The 25,410-nt window shown below is 33.1% G+C and overlaps 2 protein-coding genes across 3 annotated transcripts; both read left to right on the top strand.

The window, feature by feature from the left end:
- Positions 1–1,055: 1,055 nt before the first annotated feature.
- LOC112740882 (DCD domain-containing protein NRP-B) lies at positions 1,056–6,429 on the top strand. Of its 2 annotated transcripts, XM_072213545.1 has the most exons (5): positions 1,056–1,928; positions 2,858–2,958; positions 4,793–4,885; positions 5,704–5,814; positions 6,112–6,429. In XM_072213545.1, the coding sequence occupies exons 1-5, from the start codon at positions 1,364–1,366 to the stop codon at positions 6,181–6,183; spliced, it is 942 nt and encodes a 313-aa protein (XP_072069646.1). In that variant the 5' UTR covers positions 1,056–1,363; the 3' UTR covers positions 6,184–6,429. The 2 variants fall into 2 exon arrangements, with proteins under 2 accessions (XP_072069646.1, XP_025645357.1); XM_025789572.3 differs by lacking the exon at positions 4,793–4,885.
- A 7,805-nt stretch (positions 6,430–14,234) lies between these two features.
- LOC112740880 (heat shock 70 kDa protein 17) lies at positions 14,235–25,235 on the top strand. Its single transcript, XM_025789568.3, has 14 exons — positions 14,235–15,598; positions 15,907–16,139; positions 18,306–18,465; positions 19,034–19,279; positions 19,407–19,543; positions 19,660–19,993; positions 20,096–20,251; positions 20,695–20,769; positions 20,848–20,948; positions 21,038–21,107; positions 23,716–23,772; positions 24,146–24,207; positions 24,404–24,476; positions 24,567–25,235. The coding sequence occupies exons 1-14, from the start codon at positions 14,828–14,830 to the stop codon at positions 24,795–24,797; spliced, it is 2,706 nt and encodes a 901-aa protein (XP_025645353.1). The 5' UTR covers positions 14,235–14,827; the 3' UTR covers positions 24,798–25,235.
- The last annotated feature ends 175 nt before the right edge of the window (positions 25,236–25,410 follow it).

Below are 25,410 nucleotides of genomic sequence, written 5' to 3'. Positions count from 1 at the left end.
AAAAATTAACATTTTTCTCTTCTTGTTGTTTTCATATCATCATTACTTTTGTCACCTCACTTTTAAGATCATCGAGATCTAATCTCTTTTATGTTTTTTTTTTAAAGAAAAACAAATTAAAGTAGATTTTGAAAAAGAAAATAAAGAATTGAATGTGAGAGAGAGGAGTGAAATTTGAGCTGGTGGAGGTGAAAAGGTAAAATGGAGGCAGCACATAATAAAAGTGCGACAGCAAAAGTTGAGTTGGTTTCGCCATTTTCCTTGTGTTGGCAATTGAATTCATAATTCTAAACGATAGTAGAACAGATCGATAAATCTAGATAAGTGAGACAAAAATGAAAAAGAAAAGAAAAAGCGGTGGTGACAATGACAATAACAGTGACAGTGGAAGAGAAAACAGAAAAGAAAGTAGAAAGAAGAGAAAAGAAGAAAATGAGATGAGAGAAAATAGAAAATGATAAAAGTAAAAATAGGAACAAAATAAATAATTTAAAAGATAGTTATAGATAAAAAAGTTAAATTTTATATTTTATGCCTTGTATTTCACTGTTTTAACTTTAACAAAAGACACTAAAAATATATATTTTGTGTATATTATTGTATCTAAAAAAACTTATCTTTTAATAAACAAATGATAGACATATATTACCGTGTTTATATTTTTAATGTTCATGTTTCTCTAATCAAACCCTACTTATAAGCCCACTTAATCGCCAATAAACTATAATTTAAATGTGATAATCTCCTCATAGATAGTCACGAGTTCGAACCTCACCTCTAACTTAAAAATAAAAAATAAAAAATAAAAAATAAAAAAACAAAAACACTTAATCTATTTTTACCGGGAGTGTCGCATCATTTCAAACTTTAGCTACATCTTCTAGAAATATGTATACTAGGAAATTTCCATGTATACTAAATCAAAACACGAGGAAATACTCAACGCCATACCCAACTACTCCCTGTCCATGTAGTCCCTGTCCACTTCCCCCCACCCCACTCTCTCTTTCTATTTGTCTTTCACCTTTGTACGCGGTTTGGTTCCGTCACCAGTTGAATTAATAACTTATGAAATAAAATAATCAAAATAAAAAGGGAAATAGACCCACTCAAATGAAAAAGTCAGTTCATAATTCATATTTCAAATTTAGATTATACTCCATTTTCTTTGACAATTACACATGCCCTGCCCCTGCCCCTGTCCCAGTCAACCTCACTTTCGTGGGAATTTCATACCCAACCAAACTCCCTTCTTTATTAGTTAACACTTGTTCATTTCTTTATCATTTCCATCATTCCTATCGTTCTATTCCAATTCCAATCTCAAGGGTTTCTTCTACTCATCTTTAATTATTTGGTGGCCATGGAGAACAACAATCAGCAATCTTTTTGGCAATTTAGTGACCAGCTTAGGCTTCAAACATCTAGTTTGGCCAATCTGTCTCTTAATGGTTCAATTTGGAGCAACAATTATGCCACAAAAAGGACCGATCAGAGGAGGAACTTAGATGTGAAGGGCACTGAATTCAACCCATCAAAATCCTATGATCTCAATTCCGATTCCAATGGATCCCTTTTCTCTATGCCACATATTCAGAATCCTGCTTTTGTGGGTCTTAATGGAGGCTTCAACAAGGGAAGTTATTCCGACAATACTCCTTCTTATGTTAGCCTCAACAACAATAGTAGCATCAACTTGAAGGGTCACAAGACAGGTTTTGTTGACTTTCAAGCAGCCAAAAAGGGCAGGAACAACACCAACACCAACACCAACGGCAAGAAGCATGGAGACAATACCAATGATGTCGCCAAGAAACTCAAAACACTGCCACCATCGGAGTCTTTGCCGAGATATGAAACTGTGGGTGGATATATCTTTGTTTGCAACAATGATACCATGGCAGAGAACCTCAAAAGACAGCTGTTTGGTGCGTCTTACTCTCTCTAACCCTCAAATTACTATTAGTTACACCAGGTAAAGAGGCTGAAAACGTCTTTTAAAAAAATGTTTTTTAATAACTAAAATTTAATGTATATAATCGATTAAATCGTGTTATTTTTGTTAAAATTAGACTAGATAAATTAATTTAATCGAAAAATGGTGAATCAAATCTTGAATTGGTCTAAATTAATATTGTTTTTTATAAAAAATGACTAAAATACTTCTATTATATATATTAATTTTGAGAATCCTAAATTTTAGTCCTTTATTTTTTTATTGTAGAGTTAGGATTTAAAATTTTTAAAATTAATATATATATATATATATAATAAGAGTATTTTAATCATTTTTTATAATAAAGATATTGCATTTATTTTTTATAAAAAAAATATTAATTTAGACCAGTTCAAATTTTGATTTACCATTTTTTCGGTTGAATAAATTTGTCTAGCCTAATTTTGACAAAAATAACATAATTTAATCGATTATATATGTTAAATTTTAATTATTGAAAAATATATTTAAAAAAAGACGTTTTAAGCGTCTTTATGTGAGTGGCTTCCTATTATTATTATTATTATTAGCCATTTTACACTAATAAAGATTTTAATTTTAAGAAAATGATATAAAAAAATACAGATCATAAAATGATCTACAAAATATATGATGTTTAACAAAATAAACCAAATGTATATAAATATATATAAATAAATTGACTATATTTTTAGTTTATTATATAAAATGGGATATATTTTTTTGAATATTTTATTATTTACATTTTTTTTAAATTTATTTTATTAAAATCGTAATTTGCATAAAGTAATGTGGACTTTGCAACTAGATTTGTGTCCCCCGAGATTTTAATTGTTATCTAAATGAGTTTTGATGGAAAATATTTGGGTTTTTTTTTTGTAGGTCTCCCTCCACGATACCGTGATTCTGTTCGAGCAATTACTCCGGGGTTGCCCCTTTTTCTCTACAACTATTCTACCCATCAACTTCATGGAATTTTTGAGGTACATATACCTTTTTATATCTTAGATTTTTCATTTTATTTTATTGTCTTCGTGTTTCTATATTTATTAGTGGTATCATGAAATTTTTGAGCTACATATTACTTATAATGCGGTTTGAATTGAATGATTTTTTTAGAGAATTCAATCAAATATGATCTAATTTCAAACGATCTGGATTGGATTGAATTTCCAGTTTTGTAAGTTAAAAAAATTAAATATATATAATAAATCTTAACGTTAAATTTTGAAATACCAAAAAATATTATAACAAGTCTCAATAATATATTAAAAAATTAACAATAACATAATAATAAAAATAAAATTATAGACTACTTAAAATAAATAAATAAATTTTGAATTCATAAAATATTTACTAAATAATAATACATAAATAACATAAAAATTTATAACAAATTAAATATATTATAAATAAAATTTTAAATATAATAATAAAATAATAATATTATAACATATTGTGCGATTTGGATCGGATTGGATTGGATCAATTTTAAGAAATAAATCCGAAATCCGATTCAATTTATGCGGTTTGTCAAAAGTAGAATCCAATCAAAACTAAATGAATGCAGTATTAATCGGTTTCCGGTTTGGATTAAATTGAATGTACGGTTTGATTTGGATCGATTTGGATTTAAACATCCCAATATTTATTGGTGGTCATGCAAGCTAAGGGCAGCATGAGTCTGGAAGGATCTAGAACAGAAGCAAGGTAAGGTGTGAAAACTCTGTTCTGGTGCAGAGTTTGTGAGATGAGAGCGAAAGAGAGAAGAGAATTTAGGTAGTGTTTGTTTTGAGGTATTGAGACAGAGACTGAGAGACTGAAACTCAGTATCATGTTTGTTGGTTCAGAGACTGGTACTAAAATTTCTGTCTCTGTCCCTAAAATTTTAGTATTTCAGTACCTCCAAAAAGTAGGGACACAGGGAACTAAAATTTTTAGAGAGGAGACTGAAACTTTAATAACATTTTATACATAAAATATCCTCATTTCAATTAATTAATTCCAATTTTATCCTTTGTACAAATTAAATTAGAGTTTCATTCTTGTTTCAATTTCTGTCTTCCACTTTGCACCAAACAGAATACTGAGATTTATTTCAATCTCTGTTTCTCAATCTCAGTCTTTCCGTCTCTGTCTCTCAACCAAACGCTAAGTGAGGGTCAGAAAATGAGAAATGAAATTAAGGGATGAATCACAATCTGTATAAGCTATAATTAGAAGCTTGCAAGTTGCATACACCTAAGCTAACTTCCTAACTGATTAAGTTATAATCCTAACTCACTTGTGATGAATGAATAATAATCTAACTAATTACTAATTAGATTCTAAATTAGCTAAACTGCTGAGTCATCTTTATTACACACTAGTTACAAGAGAGATGATAGGTGATTATGAGTTAATAATTTGGTGATTAGAAGGGAACACTTTATTTTGACCGAGATTGTATGTTTTGAAACCGTTTCCAATCAAGTCATGTATATATTAATAAGTTAATACATATCTTTTACTAATCAATTTTTTCCCCTTCTTTTTTTTTGTCAAATTTTTTTTTTTTTGGTTAAGGTAAGGGGCCAGAAGCCCAAACAACAAAAGGAACTACACTAAATTAATCATTCTGGGCCAAGAGGTGCCAGTAATATCACTAAGTACCCAAAGATCGCTCCCTGGAGGAGGGGAATTCCATACCATGAGGCTTTGTTCTTGTGCCGCTCCAAGATTGGCGAGAAAATCTGCACAACCGTTTGCTTCGCGATAAACGTGCTCAATCCTAACTTGCCAACCCCTGTCAAGGAGCTCGCTGATCCTGTAGTAGAGGACCGACCCAGAATTCCTCTTCAAGGAAGGGTTTTTGACCCAACAGCTTGGGAGGACAAAAAGTGCCTTGGTGAATCTCGTTTCCCTGCTCAGGTATGTTAGCCAATCAGTCGGAATTGGTTTTTGAAAGAAGTGCCTATTTTTTTTATCTTTTAAAAAAGATTTTATTTTAAACAGACAATTTTTTTTCATATTTAAATAGATTTTTTAAAAATAGTTTTCAAGTATTAAAAACGTATTTTATTTTTGTTTTTTTTTAAAACAAAATTTTGTTAATTTTTTAAAAAATCAAATAATTTATTTTTTTAATAAAAGTATTTTTTAGAAGATGTATTTAAATAGGTTTTAAATAAAATAAAAGTACTTAATTTTTTTTTTAAATATTTTTTTATTAAAAAAAATCAATCCAAATTAAGTATATTTATTATTACGATAGTCCTTTTCCTTTGCTATTCAAATCATTTCTCGCTTTCGCATAATAATAGGAAAGTAAAATCAAGAGTTTGCTGTTAAAAAAGGATTTGAATTCTCTAAAGTTTGAATTTTACTTTAAAGAGTAAAGTGTGATCTTTTACCATTGAATATTTTCTCTTTCATATTTATTTTTGGTCTCACCTTTAAAATAAATGGTGAGAAATCACATTTTACTCTTTAAAGTGAGATCCAAACTTTAGAGGATCCAAATCTGTTAAAAAATACTAAATTACCTTTGTTTAATAACTAATTTATTATATAAATATTAATCCATTGTTTGATTTACTCAAAATTTTTGTATGTAGAAAGTGTGAACAGATGTTTCATTAAGTGAAAAGGGAAAATAGATAAAAATATTTACTGACATATAACCGGTTTTGTTAGTTTAATTTGTGAAAACTCATGAATTGCCTTTCAATCTTTCATGACGGATATAGGTTCAAGTAGTCACTAGAAAAATCTGTGAGCCACTTGAGGAGGATTCCTTCAGGCCAATTCTTCACCATTATGATGGTCCCAAGTTTCGTCTTGAGCTTAGTGTCTCCGAGGTATTTTCATGTTTTTACTTGCTGATTATTTCTATCCTCATTGATTTTTGGTTTTATTTTCATTATTTTCAGGGTTTAGGATTTTATTTAATTGGAAATACTAAAACGTGAAAATTCAAGTTGATAGCTGATAGACGTTAGATGACAATTTAGTCAAACTTGTTAACTCATTTAACGATTCTTATCTATCAACTTTATATAAAGTTAACTGCACCTGAATTATTATACTAAAAATAAAAATAGAATTCAATCAATTTTTGCTCTTTACTGACATATGTTTTTTATTTTGGTTTGCAGGCATTGTCTCTACTAGACATTTTTGCTGATCAGAATAGCTTCGATGATATTTTCAAGGCTATACCGGCATAAAAGAGTAGTAATTCTAGAGAATAATAATATAAGGTGAAGAAGATAAGAACAAGGAATATAGTGGGTGGCGATTGGATATTCAGCATATATATTTGGTGTTGTGCTATTTGTACAGAAGGCTGTTATGCCTGATTATCATTATTCTTGTACTATAAAATTCTATTGAAACATAAGAAAGTGCAGAAAGGATGACTAATCCTGCTTATGATTTGTTATAAAAGGAGCTATAAATTGAGGTAATGAAAAGATCTGCCTGAAGGAAATGGGAGCCTATAATGTAAACTTAGCGTCACTTCAAACTTCGTTCAAATTTCAAATGGAGAGAAAAGTTATAATCACATGTATGTTCATATGCCACACTTATGCGACACATGAGCGTGCCCATATGTAGGCTTGGCCCTTGGGGCACATTCCATTTTGTTGCACCCACTTCCACCACATCTAATGATAATAACATAATTAAGGTCCATCAAACTCCACTACAACTCTTCACACATGCTGTTGCGTCGTAGCTATTCCTTCCATTAGGTAGTGTTTGGTTAATGTCTATGTATTCCTTCCATTAGGTAGTGTTTGGTTAATGTCTATGTCTCACATGTGTGCTGTTTGGTTTGGTGAGATACATATTTTCAAAAGATACGGGAGGATACGGATTGACACGGAGATACTAAATTCGTGTACCTCCAATTTGGTGAGATCCTGAAACACAACTTGTGAGACACTGATTTTTTACTCTTTTACTCATATTGAATTTTTAAAATTTGTCTTCTTATCTCCTCAAACTTTTTTTTTTCTCTTCCTCTCTTAGATTCTACAACCAAATTTATCTTTTTATTTTCTTTAAGAAAAAAAATTGTACATTTAATTTTTTTATTGATTTAAATTTTAATTAATCTTTAATAAATTCTGAGCTTTGATTTTTTATTTTTTTTCAAAAAAATTATATATTTAATATTTAAATGATAATTTAAGATGATATTAGAAGAAATAAAAAATACTAGAAGAAAATAAAAATTCTATGGTGATGATATGCAGTGTTTGGGGTAATGGGTTTACAATGATGGTGGTAAAATTTGTGGTTGAATGCAAGGTAATTCAATCTTTTTTAAATATATGTCTTGTTTCTAATTTTTGCCAAACACAATATATAGTCATAGACACAAATATTTTATGTCCATATCTTTAATGTCTGTATCTTTCTGTCTATGTCTCATCATATACATCAACCAAACAGAGCCTAAAGACATGCCAAATCAAAAAGGAATTAACTCCACTAGGATAGGGTGGTATCGGTCTAAGCATGGTACACAAATAATGTGGTCAACCATACATCTTGCATCAGTCTAAAATACATTTTTAATTAACTTATCAACATCAAATTTAAGCTCATAAAAAAAGTTCTAATTGTTAGGATTTGGTTGAATTAGTCCCACATTGCTCAGGATAGCAAATGGAGTGGGTGGCCTAGACTATAAATATGAGGCTAAGTTCTCCATTTGTTTTTGCACCAGTTAGAAACACTTTAAGCTTGTATCTGATTTTTCTTTTCCTCTGTACTCTTTGATTAGAGAGTGTTGTGAGGTGTAGTTAGATATTTGCTTTGAGAGAGTGTGGGTGTACTGGGGTGCCGGTGAGAGAAAGAAGTCTATGTGTTGTAACAATTTTCACATAGTGATATTCTCTGGTTGTCATTTGACAACGGCCGTGGTTTTTTTCTCCGGTAATTGGAGTTTCCACGTTAAATTCTTGTGTTGTGATTGTGTCTATTTTATTTCTCTGTCAAAGGTGTTTTCTCAAGGGGGAATGGTGTATTATTCCCTCAAGTGGTATCAGAGCTTCGGTTCGGTGAGATTTATTCTTAGTATGCTCTGTGGTTGCAGCCTAGTCTGACCTTCCACATCAGAAAAGAATTTTGTCCCTGTGGCTTGAGGTTGATCTTTGGTTGTTGTTGTTGTTGCTGGAAGACAGTGTGACACTGTGAGAGTGCTGTTTGGAAAGGTTCTGGCTAAGGAAAGACTTGGTATTTAAGTGTGTCCATTGTGACCCACCTCTCTTTCCTGGGGACCCTTCCTAGTGCACAGTTGAGTTATACTATTCCAGTATACGGTTGCAACAATGTCAGGATATTCAAGTGCTGTGAAGTTTGAAATAGAGAAATTTGATGGAAGAATCAATTTTGGCTTGTGGCAAATACAAGTCAAGGATATGTTGATACAATCAGGTTTGCACAAGGCGATCCTCATGGTATTACCGCACTGCCATGGATAAGGATGAGTTGTGGCAATCGGGTCCACAATTGCACACGGGCATTGGTTGGCGTTGAGATGCAAGGTGTGTGGCGGAGTTAGGTCGATGGCTGAAGAACTTCCAGGAAAAGCCAATTTGGAAGTTGCACCATGAATTTTCAGCAAGGTTTCGATCTGTACCAAGGTGAAATGCTTGGAGTGGTCTAATTCCAAGTGAGTATACTTTCATGGTGGAGTATGATAGTTCTCTGAACTATGATTGTCGGTATAGACAATGGCAGCAAAGAATTGTCGGTGTTGACAATGGAAGCTGAAGATGTGTGACTATTTCAATCAAGGTGGAGATTGTTAGGATTTGGTTGAATTAGTCCCACATTGCTCAGGATAGCAAATGGAGTGGGTGGCCTAGACTATAAATATGAGGCTAAGTTCTCCATTTGTTTTTGCACCAGTCAGAAACACTTTAAGCTTGTATCTGATTTTTCTTTTCCTCTGTACTCTTTGATTAGAGAGTGTTGTGAGGTGTAGTTAGATATTTGCTTTGAGAGAGTGTGGGTGTACTGGGGTGCCGGTGAGAGAAAGAAGTCTATGTGTTGTAACAATTTTCACATAGTGATATTCTCTGGTTGTCATTTGACAACGGCCGTGGTTTTTTTCTCCGGTAATTGGAGTTTCCACGTTAAATTCTTGTGTTGTGATTGTGTCTATTTTATTTCTCTGTCAAAGGTGTTTTCTCAAGGGGGAATGGTGTATTATTCCCTCAAGACTAATTTTGTTATTTTATTTTCAAAAAGTATTTTTTCAATTCTTTTGCATCATCTACTTCGAAAATATTACGAATATTCCTGCTAATATAATTTTTAACATTCTTTTCGATAAAATTTAATTCACAATGACAACCAATTGTTGTAACAAGTGTTTAATATGTTTTACTTGGTCTAATACCAGTTCATTATTATTCTCGATTGTCTAATACACTTCTGTGTTGTTTAAACATTTCAGCTTGATCAGAATAACATAAATGTGAATGAGTCAAAATAACTTTAAAAAGTGCAGTAAAAATGACTAATCCTACTTATGATTATTTTATAAAAGGAGATATAAATTAAGGTAATAAAAAGATCTGATCCAGGGAAATGGGAGCCTATAATGTAAATTTAACGTCATTTTATTCAAATTTCGAATGGATGTTTGGTATACTTCACTTTAATTTATTTCAGTTGTACCATATCTTGGGCACTCTCTGATATACAGCTACAGTACAATACATGGATTTCCCTCTACACGAGTAGCGGGTAGGAATATGGCTTCGCCAAATCCTAGCTCGGCTGAGATAGGTATGGTAACATAAAAATGGAGAGAAAAGTTCTAACTAAGGTTGCAAGAATCGAATCAGTCATTGAATCAGTCAAGTGACAAATTTAAGGCTGCATTTGTTTAGAGAGACATAGAGACAGGGACACAGAGACATAAAATTGTGTTTGACAGAGAAGATATAGACAGAGATAATGTGTCCAGACTCCAGAGACACTGAATTAGTGTATTTTGTGTCTATCCTGACAAGAAGGACACGGAGATACTAACAAGGGATATAATTTATTTTTTATTTTTTCTTTCATTATTCTTGTTAATTTTTTATAATTATATTTTTTATTATTATAATTTTTGTCTCAAATTGTTTGAATGAAAAAAATGAGAATAAATTAGATTTTCATAATTTGTTCTAGTTTATCACCAAACATGATACAAGAACACAAAATTTTGAGTCTCTGTCCTTTATGTCTTGTTCTCAGTGTCTTGTCTTGTCCTGTTCTCAGAAACAAACACAGCCTAATAGTTTAATGGTCCAATTGGAATCGAACTGTGATTGAACCGATTTAATTAAATATACAATAAAATCATTAAAATTTCATTATATAATTTCAAATATTCAAATTTAATGTTTTTTAAACTAATAAAATTAAAAATTTTATAATTTTATAGGGTAATTTGTTCACATTTTATCATTAAAATTCGCAATAAATTTTTTTTAATTAACTTCTAAACTCTAATCAAACTCAATTACTTGACAACCAAGATAAGTACTCCAAGAGAGGAATTCTTGTGATATAAAAAACAAAGAAATAAATTCAAAGACTTAGAATTGAGAACATAACTATTGAGAAACAATTTACATTGATCAAATTATTTTGAACTAAAAATTGAATTACACTTTAAATACAAGGTCTACGCTATATGTATGGAAGCTATTGACATAAAACAGAATAACTAACTAATCAATAGTCTAACTACTCTTCTTTCACTCTTTCTTGAACCGAATCTTATTCTGTTACATTATTTGTATCCTCAATACTAATAGAGTATTCAATAAAAATTTAGAATCCAAAACTTCTACGCATCCAAAGTCATCTAAAACCAGAGAATCCAAAAACATAAAACTAAGTAAGGAATCCAAACTCAGTATCCAAACTAAATTCAGAATATATCAACAACAATCCCAACTCAGAACACAAAATTATTTCAGAAAATTTAATGAAACACTATCAACCATCAACCATCAAAATTTAACAAAATAAGCAAAAATGAACAAAAACAGAAAAATTAGCAACTCAGAATCAGATTTCAGCAACTAACAAAATAAGAAACATAAATTGAAGCAGCTTTGCTGACGGCGACGAGGGAGGAAAGTGACCTCAGCTAGAGAGAGGGGCGATCAAAGACAGAAGCTTGACATGAAAGAGAGAGAAAGAGAGGGGGGGGGCTTGATAACACGGACAGAGATATGAGTTCAGGACGGTCGATGATGGCGAGGACAGAGGCGGGCTAGATGACAAGGGCAGAGGCGGCGACGCCAACAGCATCTCTGAGCAAATCTGGCGACGCAAGGAGAAGAGATCCAATATAAGAGAATCGGCGACGGTGGGGCTGAACGCTAGCTAACGAGAGGAGTCGTCGGTGACGGCGGCTGGGCGTTGGCTACTGCTGGCTGGGCTGGAGCTCAGAGAGGGAATGGCTGCTAGGATTCTATTTGTGTGTGTGAGAGAGAGAGAGAGAGAGAATGGGGTTTATGTATTTTTTTAAACCAAAAATCTTAAAAAAAAGTTCGGTTCAAATGGTTTATGAGTTAACTATCGGTTCAACTAGTTTGTACACTAATTTTTTGTTAGATGGTTTTTCATTTCAATCGAACCGATCAGGAGACCAATTATCAGTTAATCTAATTGAATTGATCAGTTCGGTTCGATCTTCGGAACTATAGTTCTAATCACATGTATGTTCAAATGCCACACATATGTGGCTCATTTTTTTTAATATGAAGATTGTCTATATGTTATGCGATGATATGGAGGTAGGGTGTGTTACACAATGATATGACGGCTGTGTTTTTTAAATTTATACAGGAGAAATCAGACCGTCCGATTTATTTGTTGTGGAAGATAGACACAAATTGAATGGTCCAATTTATTTGGTGCAGAAAATTTTCGAATTCTAAAACACTTAAATTGGTAGGTCCGATTTTGGTGTTTTTATTTTATTTTTTTAAATTTCAAAAAAATCCAAAGTACATTCAAAAGGTACAGAATGACTATGGAGATTTACATCAATAAAAAAAACAAAATACAAATCATACTTGAAAATTTAGATATAAGATTATATCTTAGTTTGGAACAATAATTTAGAAACATAGCACAACAATTCATATATTGAACACAAAAATTATGCTACATATCAAATGCTTGATCATATTGTAAGTGGTATCAAATGATACTGCATCATCAAAATATTCAAATGCAGTTGATTTCTTGTATCAGTCTGAAATACATTTTTAATTGACTTATTAACATTAAGTTCAAGCTCATAAAAGAAAATTTGATTTTGCTCTTTTATTCTCAAAAATTTTTTTTCCAATTCTTTTGTATCATCTACTTCAAAAACATTACGAATCTCTCTGCTAATATAATTTTTAATATCCTTTTTGATAAAATATAATTCACAATGACCACCAATCACTATAACAAGTACTTGATATGTTTTACTTAATTTAATACCAATTTTATTATTATTCTCGATTGTGCGACAAACATATAGGCTAAATTCTCTGTGTTGTTTAAACATTTTTAGCTTGATCAGGATAACACGGAGTCATAACAACCTTTGAAATAACTCAAATACTAATATTATTCACTATATATGCGCGTAGATTTTTGTAAGACATCTTGCAACAAATGTCTAATTTGTCTTCAGAGAAGGTGGTATACCAAATTTTCTATCCCCTTCTCTACTTTATGTAATGAGTTAGTTTTTTATTTCATTTTTTTCCTATTTGAGATCCTTATTTTAATAGAAAAACCTACATGCTTAATATAATCTTTATAGAATTTTCAAACTTTTTGAAGAGTGTTAAAAATCATTCCCACTTTAGCACATACTAATCATCAACATCATAAAAAAAATTAATCTTAAAATAACCACAATGAAAATCACATAAAAAATAAGTTTTGGTTCATTACAACACACAAATATTTAAGCATAGCACACAAATTCACACATATAGAACAAAAATCAGAATCATAAAATAACACTAATTTATCAAAAAACTCAAGTAACAAAAACTAAGATCGTCACAAATAACTAGAATCAAGAACAAAAGAACAAAAATGTATACAAATAGAACATAAATATCGAGCATAGAATAACAACACAAGTAATCGAAATTAATACTCTGATAGCTCACACTAATTTGTCAGAAATCATTAAACAAGTTTTGGTTAGTTGCAACACACAAATATTTTAAGCATAGCACACAAATTCACTCATATAAAATAAAAATCAAAATCATAAAACAATACTAATTTGTCAAACAGCTCAAGTAACGCATAAATAATCTGAATCAAGAACAAAAGAATAAAACTATATACAAATAGCACATAAATACTGAGCATAGAACAATAACACAAATAATTGAAGCTAACACTCTGGTAGCTTACAATAATTTATCAGAATCATTAAAAAAGTCATTCGTATTTCTTCAATTACGTTCAATAAAAAAAAACTTTCAATTCACACTGATTTAGCTCATATAAACTACAATTTTTTTATTATCATCGAAGATTTGTTTATTTAACAAAAACTCAAATCCAATTTTACAAGTACTGTGTTGTAAATTGAAAAATTCTAAAACAACGTGTAATTAACATAAAATTATAAACAAAATGTACTAAATATATAGCACAATACAACAAAAAATAGTAAAAAAGAAGGTGTTGAGAATGAGTCGTTATTCGTAAATGGAGAAAGAGAATAAACATAATAAAAAAAAGAGAGTGATGCATAAATATATTTTTATTTTTAACAACTTGGTTATATTTGATTAATAAATAGACTTAGTGTTTGTTTGGACGCTATTATTTTGATTAAAAAAATTTTTTTTAATGAAAAATATTTTTTTTTTTTTAAATTTTTTAGTATGTTTGACAAATTTCTAATAGTAAAAATACTAGAAAAATAAAAAAATATTTTTTTTCAGAAGCTGTAATTTACATCTTTTTTTAAAAAGTATTTTTTTTAAAAAAATAATTTTTATGTAATAAATAAATAAAAAATATTTTTATATTGTTATACCCAAACATAATTGATAGATAAAAAGATATTTTCACATAAAATATCAAACATAAAATTACTTTTACTTCTTTATAAGATCTTTTAAAAAAAAATAATTTAAAAAAAATCTTTTTTTAAAAACTAATCCAAACAAACCCTTAGACATCTAGTATATTTGATAATTTTAATACATGTGTCTTTTTCACTTTTAACATGCTTTTTTAAATAAATATATTACACACACCACATAAATAAATTCCCTTTGAAAAGTAGCAGCAAACCAAACCATCCCACACATTCCACAAAATTTCGATGAACAACACTAGGTGGCTTCTCGTTTTGTGCCACGTGTACATATTGCCACGTGCGATCTTCGCACTGGCTAAACCCTCTCTCACTTGGTCACTTCCCACGTCATAAAACATCACACGAAGCAAAGCTCTCCTCTAATTTCTATATTTTAGTAGAGAAAGAAAATATAACTAAAAAAAATAAAAGAAACGCAGAAAAACCCTTTGATTATTGTCAAACCCGTCACGCCTCGCCTGCTGCTGGTCTGAGTATTATACCATCCCTCGCCACATTCCCTGCAATTCATCGCCTAACTTTCTCGGCAACCAAACGCTGAAGGGAATGCGATCTGCTTATTCAACCGTAGCTTTTCTCCTTCTTCCCCCCTTCTCCGAAACGCATTCCCCTTCCTCAACCACCTTCTTTCTTAATCCTTGAAACCGAACTCGTTGCTAAATCCTCAACTTTTCCAGCTGCGAAAGACGATCCGAGAAGGATAAAAAGAAATGGCGTCGTTCTTCTCGAAGCCGGCGTTGATTCTCTCGTTCTTTCTGCTTTTCTTCCTCTTTCCTGCTCAATCCGCGGTGTTCAGCGTAGATCTGGGGTCCGAATCGCTCAAAGTTGCTGTCGTGAACTTGAAACCTGGTCAGACACCGATCTCTATCGCCATCAACGAGATGTCGAAGCGCAAATCACCGGCGCTGGTTTCCTTCAACTCCGGCAACCGTCTCCTTGCCGAAGAAGCCGCTGGCCTCACCGCTCGCTATCCGCAGGACGTGTACTCCCAAATCAGGGACCTCATAGGGAAACCCTACGGCTTCGCCAAGAAGTTTCTGAATTCAATGTACCTCCCTTTCGAGGTGAAGGAGGATTCCAGAGGCACAGTGAGCTTCGTGGTGGAAGGCGATGGTGGCGCCACTCAGTATTCCGCGGAGGAATTGGTGGCTATGGTGCTGGGCTATGCGGTGCATTTGGCGGAGTTCCACTCCAAGGTTCCGATCAAAGACGCCGTGATATCGGTGCCGCCTTATTTCGGGCAGGCTGAGAGGAAAGGGGTACTTCAGGCGGCTCAGTTGGCGGGGATTAATGTTCTCTCGCTGATAAATGAGCATTCTGGCGCTGCGTTGCAGTATGGGATTGACAAAGACTTTTCCAATGAGTCCAGGCATGTTGTTTTTTATGACATGGGTTCTGGCAGTACCTATGCTGCACTTGTGTATTTCTCAGCGTACAAGAGCAAAGAGTATGGGAAGACTGTGTCTGTGAACCAGTTTCAGGTATGTGTGAATGTATTGGCCAGTTTTAGGTATGCGTGCATGATACTTAGGTACAAATTGACCTGCAGATAATCAACAAGGGACTCCAGGACTTCAGTGACTTGTATTAGCCTAAAGCAATTAACCATTATGTGTTTAAATATGAAATCTGATGGAAAACACCACTGTATTTTCAATATTTCGTATCTGATGCGTGTGATCCAGAATTAAATGAAGTGATCAGTCATTCATTACGTAAATGCTTCCATGATTTCTTCCTGAAAAATTTAATCCTCTTAACTTGCTCACTTACTTTGTAATCTGTGTAGGTTAAGGACGTACGCTGGAACGCAGAGCTGGGTGGCCAGAATATGGAACTCCGGTTGGTGGAGCATTTTGCAGATGAGTTCAATAAACAAGTTGGTGGTGGAATAGATGTGAGGAAATTTCCCAAGGCTATGGCAAAATTGAAGAAGCAGGTTAAGCGAACAAAAGAAATTCTTAGTGCAAACACGGCAGCTCCTATTTCAGTTGAATCACTTCATAATGATATAGACTTCAGGTACCGAATTATAAATTTTCTCACCGCTCCTTCTGTAGTTTTGATTTAAATGAATTTGTATATTCTTATTGTATACTAACATTTTGAAACGCTGATCAAAATTTTGTGTCGTACTTAATAAACAATTATATTAAGCCACTAAAAATGTAACCCTTGCAAACATACATGGTATTGAATAAAGTTATGCTGCTTTAAACAAGCATGCCATGATCTTGCCTTGTATAATGATGCAGCTTGATATGTTCTGTGAATATTACACATTTTCCATGTTTGGTTTGTCTTTGGGTTTTGTGATCTGTATGCTTTGGTGATATATTAAGTTTAAAAGCATGACCTTCACTTTTCTTTGTTGTTATTTTTCTTTATTCTAAAGTATTAAGAATCCTAGCAGAGAATAATTTTGAAAGAGAAGGATTGAAAGGAGGGAATCTGTGTGAAACTTTCATTGACTTATCAATTGATGGGTGAGGGGAGGAAAAGGCTTTGGAGGGAAACCTCATTCATGAGTTTTATTATTTGGAGGGCTAGGGTTTTGGAGCTTTTTGTTAATCCTCCAAAATCCCCATTGTCAAGTTCCTCCAAATTGGAGGTTTCATGAGATTAATAGATTGTTACACTTTTATTCCAATAAACTATTGTATTACTATTTATTCCCTTTTACTTTTTTGTACTTAATATTCTAATAAAAGATAAAATTGTAAAAATATACGGTCTGTCTTCCAAACCTCACATTCCTAATTATTTTAAACTCGTGAATGAGAGGGGGTTTGAAAATCTCAAACCCTTCCTTCACTTCCCCTTCCTTCTCGTCTAAAACCTTTCTTTCCCTTTCCCTTGCAACTTGTAGACACACCCTAAAAGGTACAAGAAAATGAAGTAGAGAGCATTACTACTGGATCTAATAACTCTGGAGTAACATAATAATGGTGGAGTAACATATCAGAAATATTCTAATAAGAACACAAACCAATGTCTGAGCAATGCCATAGCTCAATTTTGATCTAATTCCAATTGTTGTCTTTGTCTTTTCATCTCTCACTCATTTATGGCCTTATAGTCTCTTTCCTTTATCTACCAGCTCATTGTTCTATTATACATTATAGGACACCACACCCACCTTCATATTTCCCTCGTTAAGATTATAGAAATATCATCTAATCCCTCTTCAACCCGTGGAAACAGCCACTCGTGTAATTATCAGGTTAGGCTGCATATATTACACCCTTTGGGTGCGGCCGTTCCCCGGGCCCTACATTAACGCGGGATGCTTGTGCACCAGGCTGCCCTTTTCAAGTTGTCTCTTTGTCTTTTATGTGTGAGCTGTTAATGTTAGCTGACCTAACTGATACTAATAGGAATCTAAGGGAAAAACTGAATACATATAACTTAATGGGCTGATTGTAGTCTCAGATCAATGAAATATAATCTGTTTATTCATTTTATACTTCTATTTTTATTATTCTTCTTTGCAAACAAAATTCAACACAAATGAAGTGCATCAAAATGGGAAATTAACCTATGTAGCATTAAAACTCGCAACGTATCATTTATGCAAGCACTGCTGTTCATATAAGAGATTTAACTTTGCGGGAAGCTTTGGACTTACAGATAGCCAATAGGTTTACCAAGGTAGATGGAGGTTATATCCAAGGGATGAGTTAGAAATTGAAAGTATTATTACAAGAAAACATTTCAGATGGATCTAGAGATCTGGCCTCTGACTGGATATTGCTATCTCCACTTGGATTTACAAGCTAAAAACATCCAAGAACCAAGAAGGAACTTGAGAAAGAAATGCATTTTGATGGATGAAATTCTTTTATATGATCAAACATCTCTAAGGAAGTGCTTGCTTCAACCAAAATGATGAGAAAGAATATACATACCTATTTGTCAAGAAATGTCTTCAAAATAAATTCTTTTTTTGTCAACAAAAAAAAAAAGAATCTATTTGGTGTTTATTATCAAATTACAATACATTAGACTTTATTTAATACTTAAGGCTTCTAAAGAGATTTAAATATAAATGGTTTGAACACATGATTTATATTGCTACTTTGGTATTGTTTTAATCATGTAGCTGACCCACCTAGTGAGACAGGACTTAGTTGTTGCTGATGTTGTAATTCTTAAGGCCTTTTTCGATCATGCCTTCTATTCTTCCAGGAGCTCAATAACCCGTGAGAAGTTTGAAGAGCTTTGTGATGATATTTGGGAACAATCTCTTCTGCCAGTGAAAGAGGTGATTGAGCATTCTGGCTTGTCAATGGACCAGATATATGCGGTGGAGTTGATTGGAGGTGCTACCAGAGTGCCAAAGCTACAGGTTTGAATAATATTTTCAATTTTTGTTGTCATTCTTTGGGCAGTATGCTGTTAGGGAAGGTTGAGAGTTTATCTGCAAAGTTTGAGATCCATCCTTTTATTCCTTTGCATATAATATATGTACATACAGCATAGATATTTTGACAAAATGTTTATTCTTGTTGTCAATCTTTGTAATCCTTTTCAAAATTGAACCCATTTTACTTGAAGATTTGCTTGGAGTTGGTATTGCTATCCTTTATTGATATAAATAGTGAAGGAAAGTGAAGAGAAGCTCATATGGTCATGTTCCGGTATAGACATTATAACTGAAATATGCAAATTAACTATCTTGAATGAAGTTTAAATATGACGAAATTGGGATTAAATAATCTCCCTACCAAGTTGTCAACTTATGCGTGGTACCTATTTATTTTGGAAATGGTATGCATCGCATTGTGTTTTTAGTGTTGTCTGAAACACCCATATTGTCTGTGTTTTTTGTTTAAGCAGAGTATTTCACTCAACACTACAGCATTATGCCCAGAGATTTACTTCTTATATATATATATATATATATGTTATTACAGGCTAAGCTTCAAGAGTTCCTTGGGAGAAAACAACTTGATAGGCATCTTGATGCTGATGAAGCTATTGTTCTTGGTGCAGCGTTGCACGCTGCAAATTTAAGTGATGGAATTAAATTGAACCGCAAGCTAGGAATGATTGATGGTTCTTTGTATGGATTTGTGGTTGAGTTGGATGGTCCTGATCTTCTGAAGGATGAAAGCTCGAGGCAGTTACTAGTACCACGAATGAAGAAACTACCGAGCAAGGTAAACCAGTTCATGTTCTTGCTTCAAGTCACAGCATACTATAAGAAGAATTTCCTGATACTTCATATTGTAAGAAGAGCAAACCAATTGATTATACTAATGATTTATTGTATTGCATACTTGCCAGATGTTCAGATCCGTTAGTCACAACAAGGATTTTGAAGTGTTGCTAGCTTATGAAAGTGAAAATCATTTACCACCGGGTGTCACTTCTCCTGAAATTGCAAAATACCAGATTTCTGGTTTGACAGATGCAAGTGAGAAGTAAGGATAAAAAACTTTGGAACTAGTTATGATTTGAGACCCTTAAGGAATTGTTTGCATACAAAATACTTAGAAACTCTAGTGCCCCCTCTCTGTGTTTCTCTAATATTTTCCAGATACTCATCTCGAAACCTGTCGTCCCCTATCAAGGCAATTATACATTTCTCTCTAAGCAGAAGTGGAATTCTCTCTCTTGATCGGGCTGATGCTGTTATCGAAATAACAGAATGGGTGGAAGTTCCCAAAAAGACCCTGACCGTAGAGAACTCGACTATTTCATCGAACCTATCAACTGAAGCTGGTGCTAACAACAATTCCACAGAAAGCAGTGAAAAAATGGAAACTGATAGTGGGGGTAATACAACCGATAGTAATGCGGAGGAGATAGTAGCTGCTGAACCTGTCATGGAGAAAAAGCTTAAAAAGAAGACCTTTAGGGTACCATTAAAGGTGAAGATAATTACTTGCACCTAGTTTATGCTCTTGAAATTGTCTCAAGGGGAAAATTTGAAATGTGAGCTAATATACAGTATTTACTTTAACTTGTGGCAGATTGTTGAGAAAGATCCTGGAATGTCTCTGTCTAAAGATTTTCTTGCCGAAGCCAAAGGAAAATTGGAAGCACTAGACAAAAAAGATGCTGAAAGAAAAAGAACGGCCGAGTTAAAAAATAATTTAGAAGGTTATATATATACCACTAAGGAAAAGGTTGGTAGAGAGAAATATGCTTATTGTTTCCTTTAGTATAGAAGGCCTTCATCATTTATATAACTTGTAAAGCTTTATCCTTTCAGTTTTCCATTTTCTTTGGGGTATTTGAACTCCTCCATGGCTCCATCCCACATCTTGGCCCAAAAAAGGGAAAAAAAAAAAGAAAAAAGAAAAGGGAGTGACATTATCAATTTGAGAGAGGCAAAAATATATTCTCCATCAAAATTCAACTAAAGAATGAAAGTTTTAATAAGCATTTCTGCATTTCTTTTATTCTGTCAAAAACTGTCTATAGCCAAATTAACTAACAAGCTTCAGTCCTTCAGTCTTTATCTGTCCTCAAATATCAAAATAAACCAATTGAACTATTTATTATCCACTTGTTAGTGCTGTATGCTATTTTTCAACTTTTCTTATTGCTGCGTTCTTTTTATTACCAGATTGATACTGTTGAAGAGTTTGAAAAAGTTTCTACAAGTGAGGAACGCCAGTCCTTTGTTGAGAAGCTTGATGAGGTTAACCTTTTCCTTTGGTGACATGCAAAAAATGTTATCTTGTGAGAATTCTGACCCAATCTTCTTTCATTTTGTTAGGTGCAAGATTGGTTGTACACAGATGGTGAAGATGCCAATGCTACTGAGTTTCAAGAACGTCTAGATATGTTGAAAGCTGTTGGTGATCCAGTTTTCTTTAGGTTTGTATTTTGAGTTGTAGAGTAGCACCAGTAACTTTATTGTGCCTTTATAGCATGGTGTTTTATGAATTGGTTAACATCTGTTTCAGGTTAAAAGAGCTTACAGCTCGACCAGCTGCTATTGAACATGCCCAGAAATATCTCGATGAGCTGAAGCAGGTACCAAATTAAAAGCTTAAGATGTAATGTGTCTTGTAGATTTTTCTTCCATTCATTTTCAATTGTTTTAAAACAGAAAATGTGACCCTTGTCTTCATAGAGAAGACCTTTAGCGGGAACACCTTTGACGTACTTTAGAATGTTGATCAGAGCATTCAAATGACCTTCATACGATGAGTTCAAAAATTGACTAGCCACACTTATTGCAAAGAAGATTTTTGAACACGTGGGAGTGAGATAAATAGATAATTTAGTTTCTCAACTAATTTTCTATACCTTCCTAGCTTAGATAAGGATTTCCCTTTTATGTAGTAGAAGTTTGATAATGGGATCAATAGGAGAATCAATAGGTTTGGCTCCAAGCAAGCCAGCTTCGTCTAAGATGTCCATAAGCTGTGCATGTTCAATGCCTAAGAAGTAACAATTCTATCAAGGTGTTTGATATGAAAGTGCTGACATGGATGTTGTTTAATGCGAGTTATGCCATCATCACCACTGCTAGTAATGACAGTATCATCAACATATACAAACAATCAAATATGTGCATCCTTGAGGAGTGTGGTGGTATAACACAGAGTGGTTTCTCCTTTTCATGCCAAATTGTTGAACAACAGAGGATTATCTACCAAACCAGACTCAAGGGGATTGCTTAAGACTATTAAAGGGATTTGTGGAGTCTTTTGACAAGCAGAAAGACATATGGTATCTGGAAAGATTTTGATAGAACTAGGAGCTAGCAGAAGGTTAGGATTTTACACAGTTCGAACTACCAACTCAGAGAGAGAGTTTCTCTCCAACTCTAAAGAATTAACAAACAGCAAAAGTATGAAAAACATAACTACAACACAGCTATTTATAGGTAGTTAGGAGTAAAGCTAACTAACCAACAGCCAGCTAGACCAAGCTAAAACTGCTCACTATCAGCTACTAGAGTAGAGCTACTTACCTCTTCTCTTGTAGAATAGCCCAAACCTGTTACTAGATGCCATTCTATCAGTTTTTTTTTCTCACTAGGCTTTGGTACCATGTTAACTGTGACCGAAGGAGAGAAAGACATAAGAATTCTGTGTTTTTAGCTACACACCGAAGACTGGTTTTTATAGCTTGAAAAGGGAATATGTACCCGATTAACTACCGTTTCACAATAGATCCTATAATTCCTAATCCATTTAATCATAGATATTCTAACATCATCCACCCACCCCTCTCCTTCCCGCATATTTCTTGTCTTCTCTTTCTCTCTGTATGTGCCACATGATCCTTTTAAAGCTCAAGTAGTTATGAACTTTTACAGAGATTATGGTAACCATGTGCTTGTTTTATTTGATAGGATAGATTTAGAGGATTGTGCTTGTTTTATTTCTATTATTTTAAATTGACTTTTGAAATTGAGCAATATCTCAAATCAATAAAAAATTTTCGTCGAACACTTCAGTTTTCAACAAATTTTAATCACCAAAGCATTTGCTAAATTTTTTTATTTTGTTAGACAAATCAGCCCCCACGTTAGATTGTTCGTCTATATGTAGGGATGAGAATTTAAAAAATTCTTAGGGATTGTTTTTGCTTAACTTTTTACCAAAAGTTGGCATGACGATTGATGTGTCTAATAAAATAAAAAATTAGGGACTAATTTGGTGATTAAAATTTTTCGAGGATTACAGTGTTCAACTAAATTTCTTTTGGGGATTGATTTGGGATGTTACTCTTCCCAATTTGAAGGAATTTTGCAATATAGAAAATTTTGAAAGGTTCAAAATAACGAATGGAGAAGTGCATCTGGTGCAATTTTCAATAGAAAAATATCACACTTAAGAAAAAAAGTTACCACAAAGGAGACTTCTGAGTGTGAGAATAAGAATAATATGTTGTGGAGATGTGAATGCTATGTTGAATGAGCTGACACTACTACACTAGATGAGATTTTGTTGAAAAGTTAATGCATGATTAAGTTAGGACTTAGTGGTACTATTGTGGAACTTTTGAATCATGCAGTAGGTGGTTTGTCTATGTGGAAGTTGGATGGGTGGACTTTGGAGGGTAGTTCAACTATTAGATGTAGAAGGTGGACCAAGAAAGGTTATAGGTGAAACCATCAAGAAACATTTAGCTTGAAATAGTCCATCTATAAACGGTCATGATGGCATCATTTGATCCATCTAGTCAACCAAGTGGAAAATGACTATTGTATAAATGGAAATATTGATAAAGATGCTTATCTGTTCTTTATCTATTTTTTTATTATGTCAGCCCTTGTGATGCCATTATTATTAGATTTTGTTTGAGCAATGTTCAACTGTCTGTTGCATTTGGGATTCTAGATGTGTATAACTTTTTGTTATGAAACTATCAAACTCCATGAATATCTTAAAATGACTGCAGTTGCCTTTATTGAGCTTTAGTAGATTATAAAATGCCGTAATTTTCTTTAGAAAACCAGTTTGATGTTGAACAAACGGAACATGTGCAAGCACTTGGATATACGCTGGTCTGTCTGGTATATATCCGAAGTAGTGTCTGGTTTACATAGTTCGTGTACAGTATCAATTAGGTATTTGGGTATCGAACTGGAAGCATTTATATATTAATCTTTTTCTGACATCTGCAGATTGTTCAAGAGTGGAAGGTAAACAAGTCTTGGCTTCCAAAAGAACGAGTAGATGCGGTACCTGGTTTAACCTGATTTCAATATTCTACATATTATTATTAGAGAAAACGACAAATAAGTCCCTAACCTTTTATTTCGAAGACAAATAAGTCCTTGACTAATTGAAAATACAAAAGCGTTCCTCACTTTCTAAAACGTGAGACATCTAAGTCCTTTCAGAGGACCTATTTGTCCGTATATATTTTGGACGGAAGGGTTTAAATGTCTCACATTTTAAAATGTGAGGGACGCTTTTATATTTTCAATTAGTGAGAGATTTGTGTGTTTTCGAATTAAAAGTCAAGGATTTATTTGTCTTTTTCTCTTATTATTATTATTATTATTATTATTTGGAAACTCATTCTTGGTTTTTGGGTCAATTATTTTCTAGATTCTAGATGATGCTGAAAAGTTAAAGAAGTGGTTGGATGAAAAAGAGACTGAACAACAGAAGTGAGTTCATGCAGTTTTAATTTGTGTTACCTTTGGTTATTTCAGTATTCTATTGGTGTCGGTTAGCATTTATTTTGATCTTCCTGACTAGTCGCTAGTGTTTGGCCATTGAGGAAATTGCATTGTGATTACTGCATGGTGGGCTTGTTGTAATTGGTCATGGAAGTTGATGTGGTGTTGTGTACTTTTTCTGCAGTATTTCTGGATTCAGTACACCAGCTTTTACTTCTGAAGAAGTACTTTTGAAGGTGTTTGATCTTCAAAACAAGGTACTGTCTCTCTATTTTTCTTGATCAAGACAGTTTACAGGTCCAAGATGGGGTCATTGCCTTATTTAAGTTTTCTATACTCATTTTCAGGTTGCCAGTGTTAATAAAATTCCCAAGCCTAAGCCTAAAATTCAGAAACCTGTGAAGAATGAAACTGAGAGCAAAGTGCAGGAGGATTCGGGTAATTCTAACTCCACCTCAACTACCGGTGATCAATCCGGTGACAGTTCAGAAGGCACAAGTGATGAATTCGCTGACAATCAAGAAGGTCCAAGTGTTGAAAAGAATGATGAGCAAACAGAAGTTCATGATGAGTTATGACCGAGCAGGAAAGCATGTAGGCCCAGTTTTAATCAGCTACCTGCAGAACTTTTAGTTAGTAGACTAATTTCTAGTGGATAGGGGAGAGGATGCATTGTCAATTTTCGGCGATCAGGAGAATTTATCTGAGGAAGTATTTATGGATGAATGGTTAGTTTTAAGGTTAGAAAATATGGTTTCTAATTATTTTCCTCTTGCAACTTAACAGAAGAACAGAGGAGCCGGTGTTGTGGGTTTTTTTTTTTCCTTGTGTTTTTGTTTTTTTTTTTTTTTTGTGTTGGGGGGGGGGGGGAGGGATTAGGTTTTTTAAATTTGTAGTTTACAATATGAAGGGTTATATTATCTGCTGAAAGATTATAGGGGAGTAAATGAATACTAAGACTCAAAGTCGCTCGAGAGGGCATTTATAGAATTTTTTAAACAGCTTTTTCTTTTTCACTCCTATTTACACCAAGTAGCTGGTTTAATTTTGTTAAAACTTAAAACTAACTCTGAAAGACTGAACAAGTTTTTTCACCCAAAAACAGTGTTATTTCCCTTTCTCTAATATTCCAGTTAACGGCAATGAGGAAAGGCGAAAAATAATAGATACATTAATCAGATTAGCTATTAC

The sequence above is a fragment of the Arachis hypogaea genome, chromosome 14 (genome assembly GCF_003086295.3).
Source record: "Arachis hypogaea cultivar Tifrunner chromosome 14, arahy.Tifrunner.gnm2.J5K5, whole genome shotgun sequence".
Taxonomy (NCBI): Eukaryota; Viridiplantae; Streptophyta; class Magnoliopsida; order Fabales; family Fabaceae; genus Arachis; species Arachis hypogaea.
The sequence above is the reverse complement of the archived record's forward strand: the minus strand, read 5'-3'. Positions and strand labels throughout refer to the sequence as shown.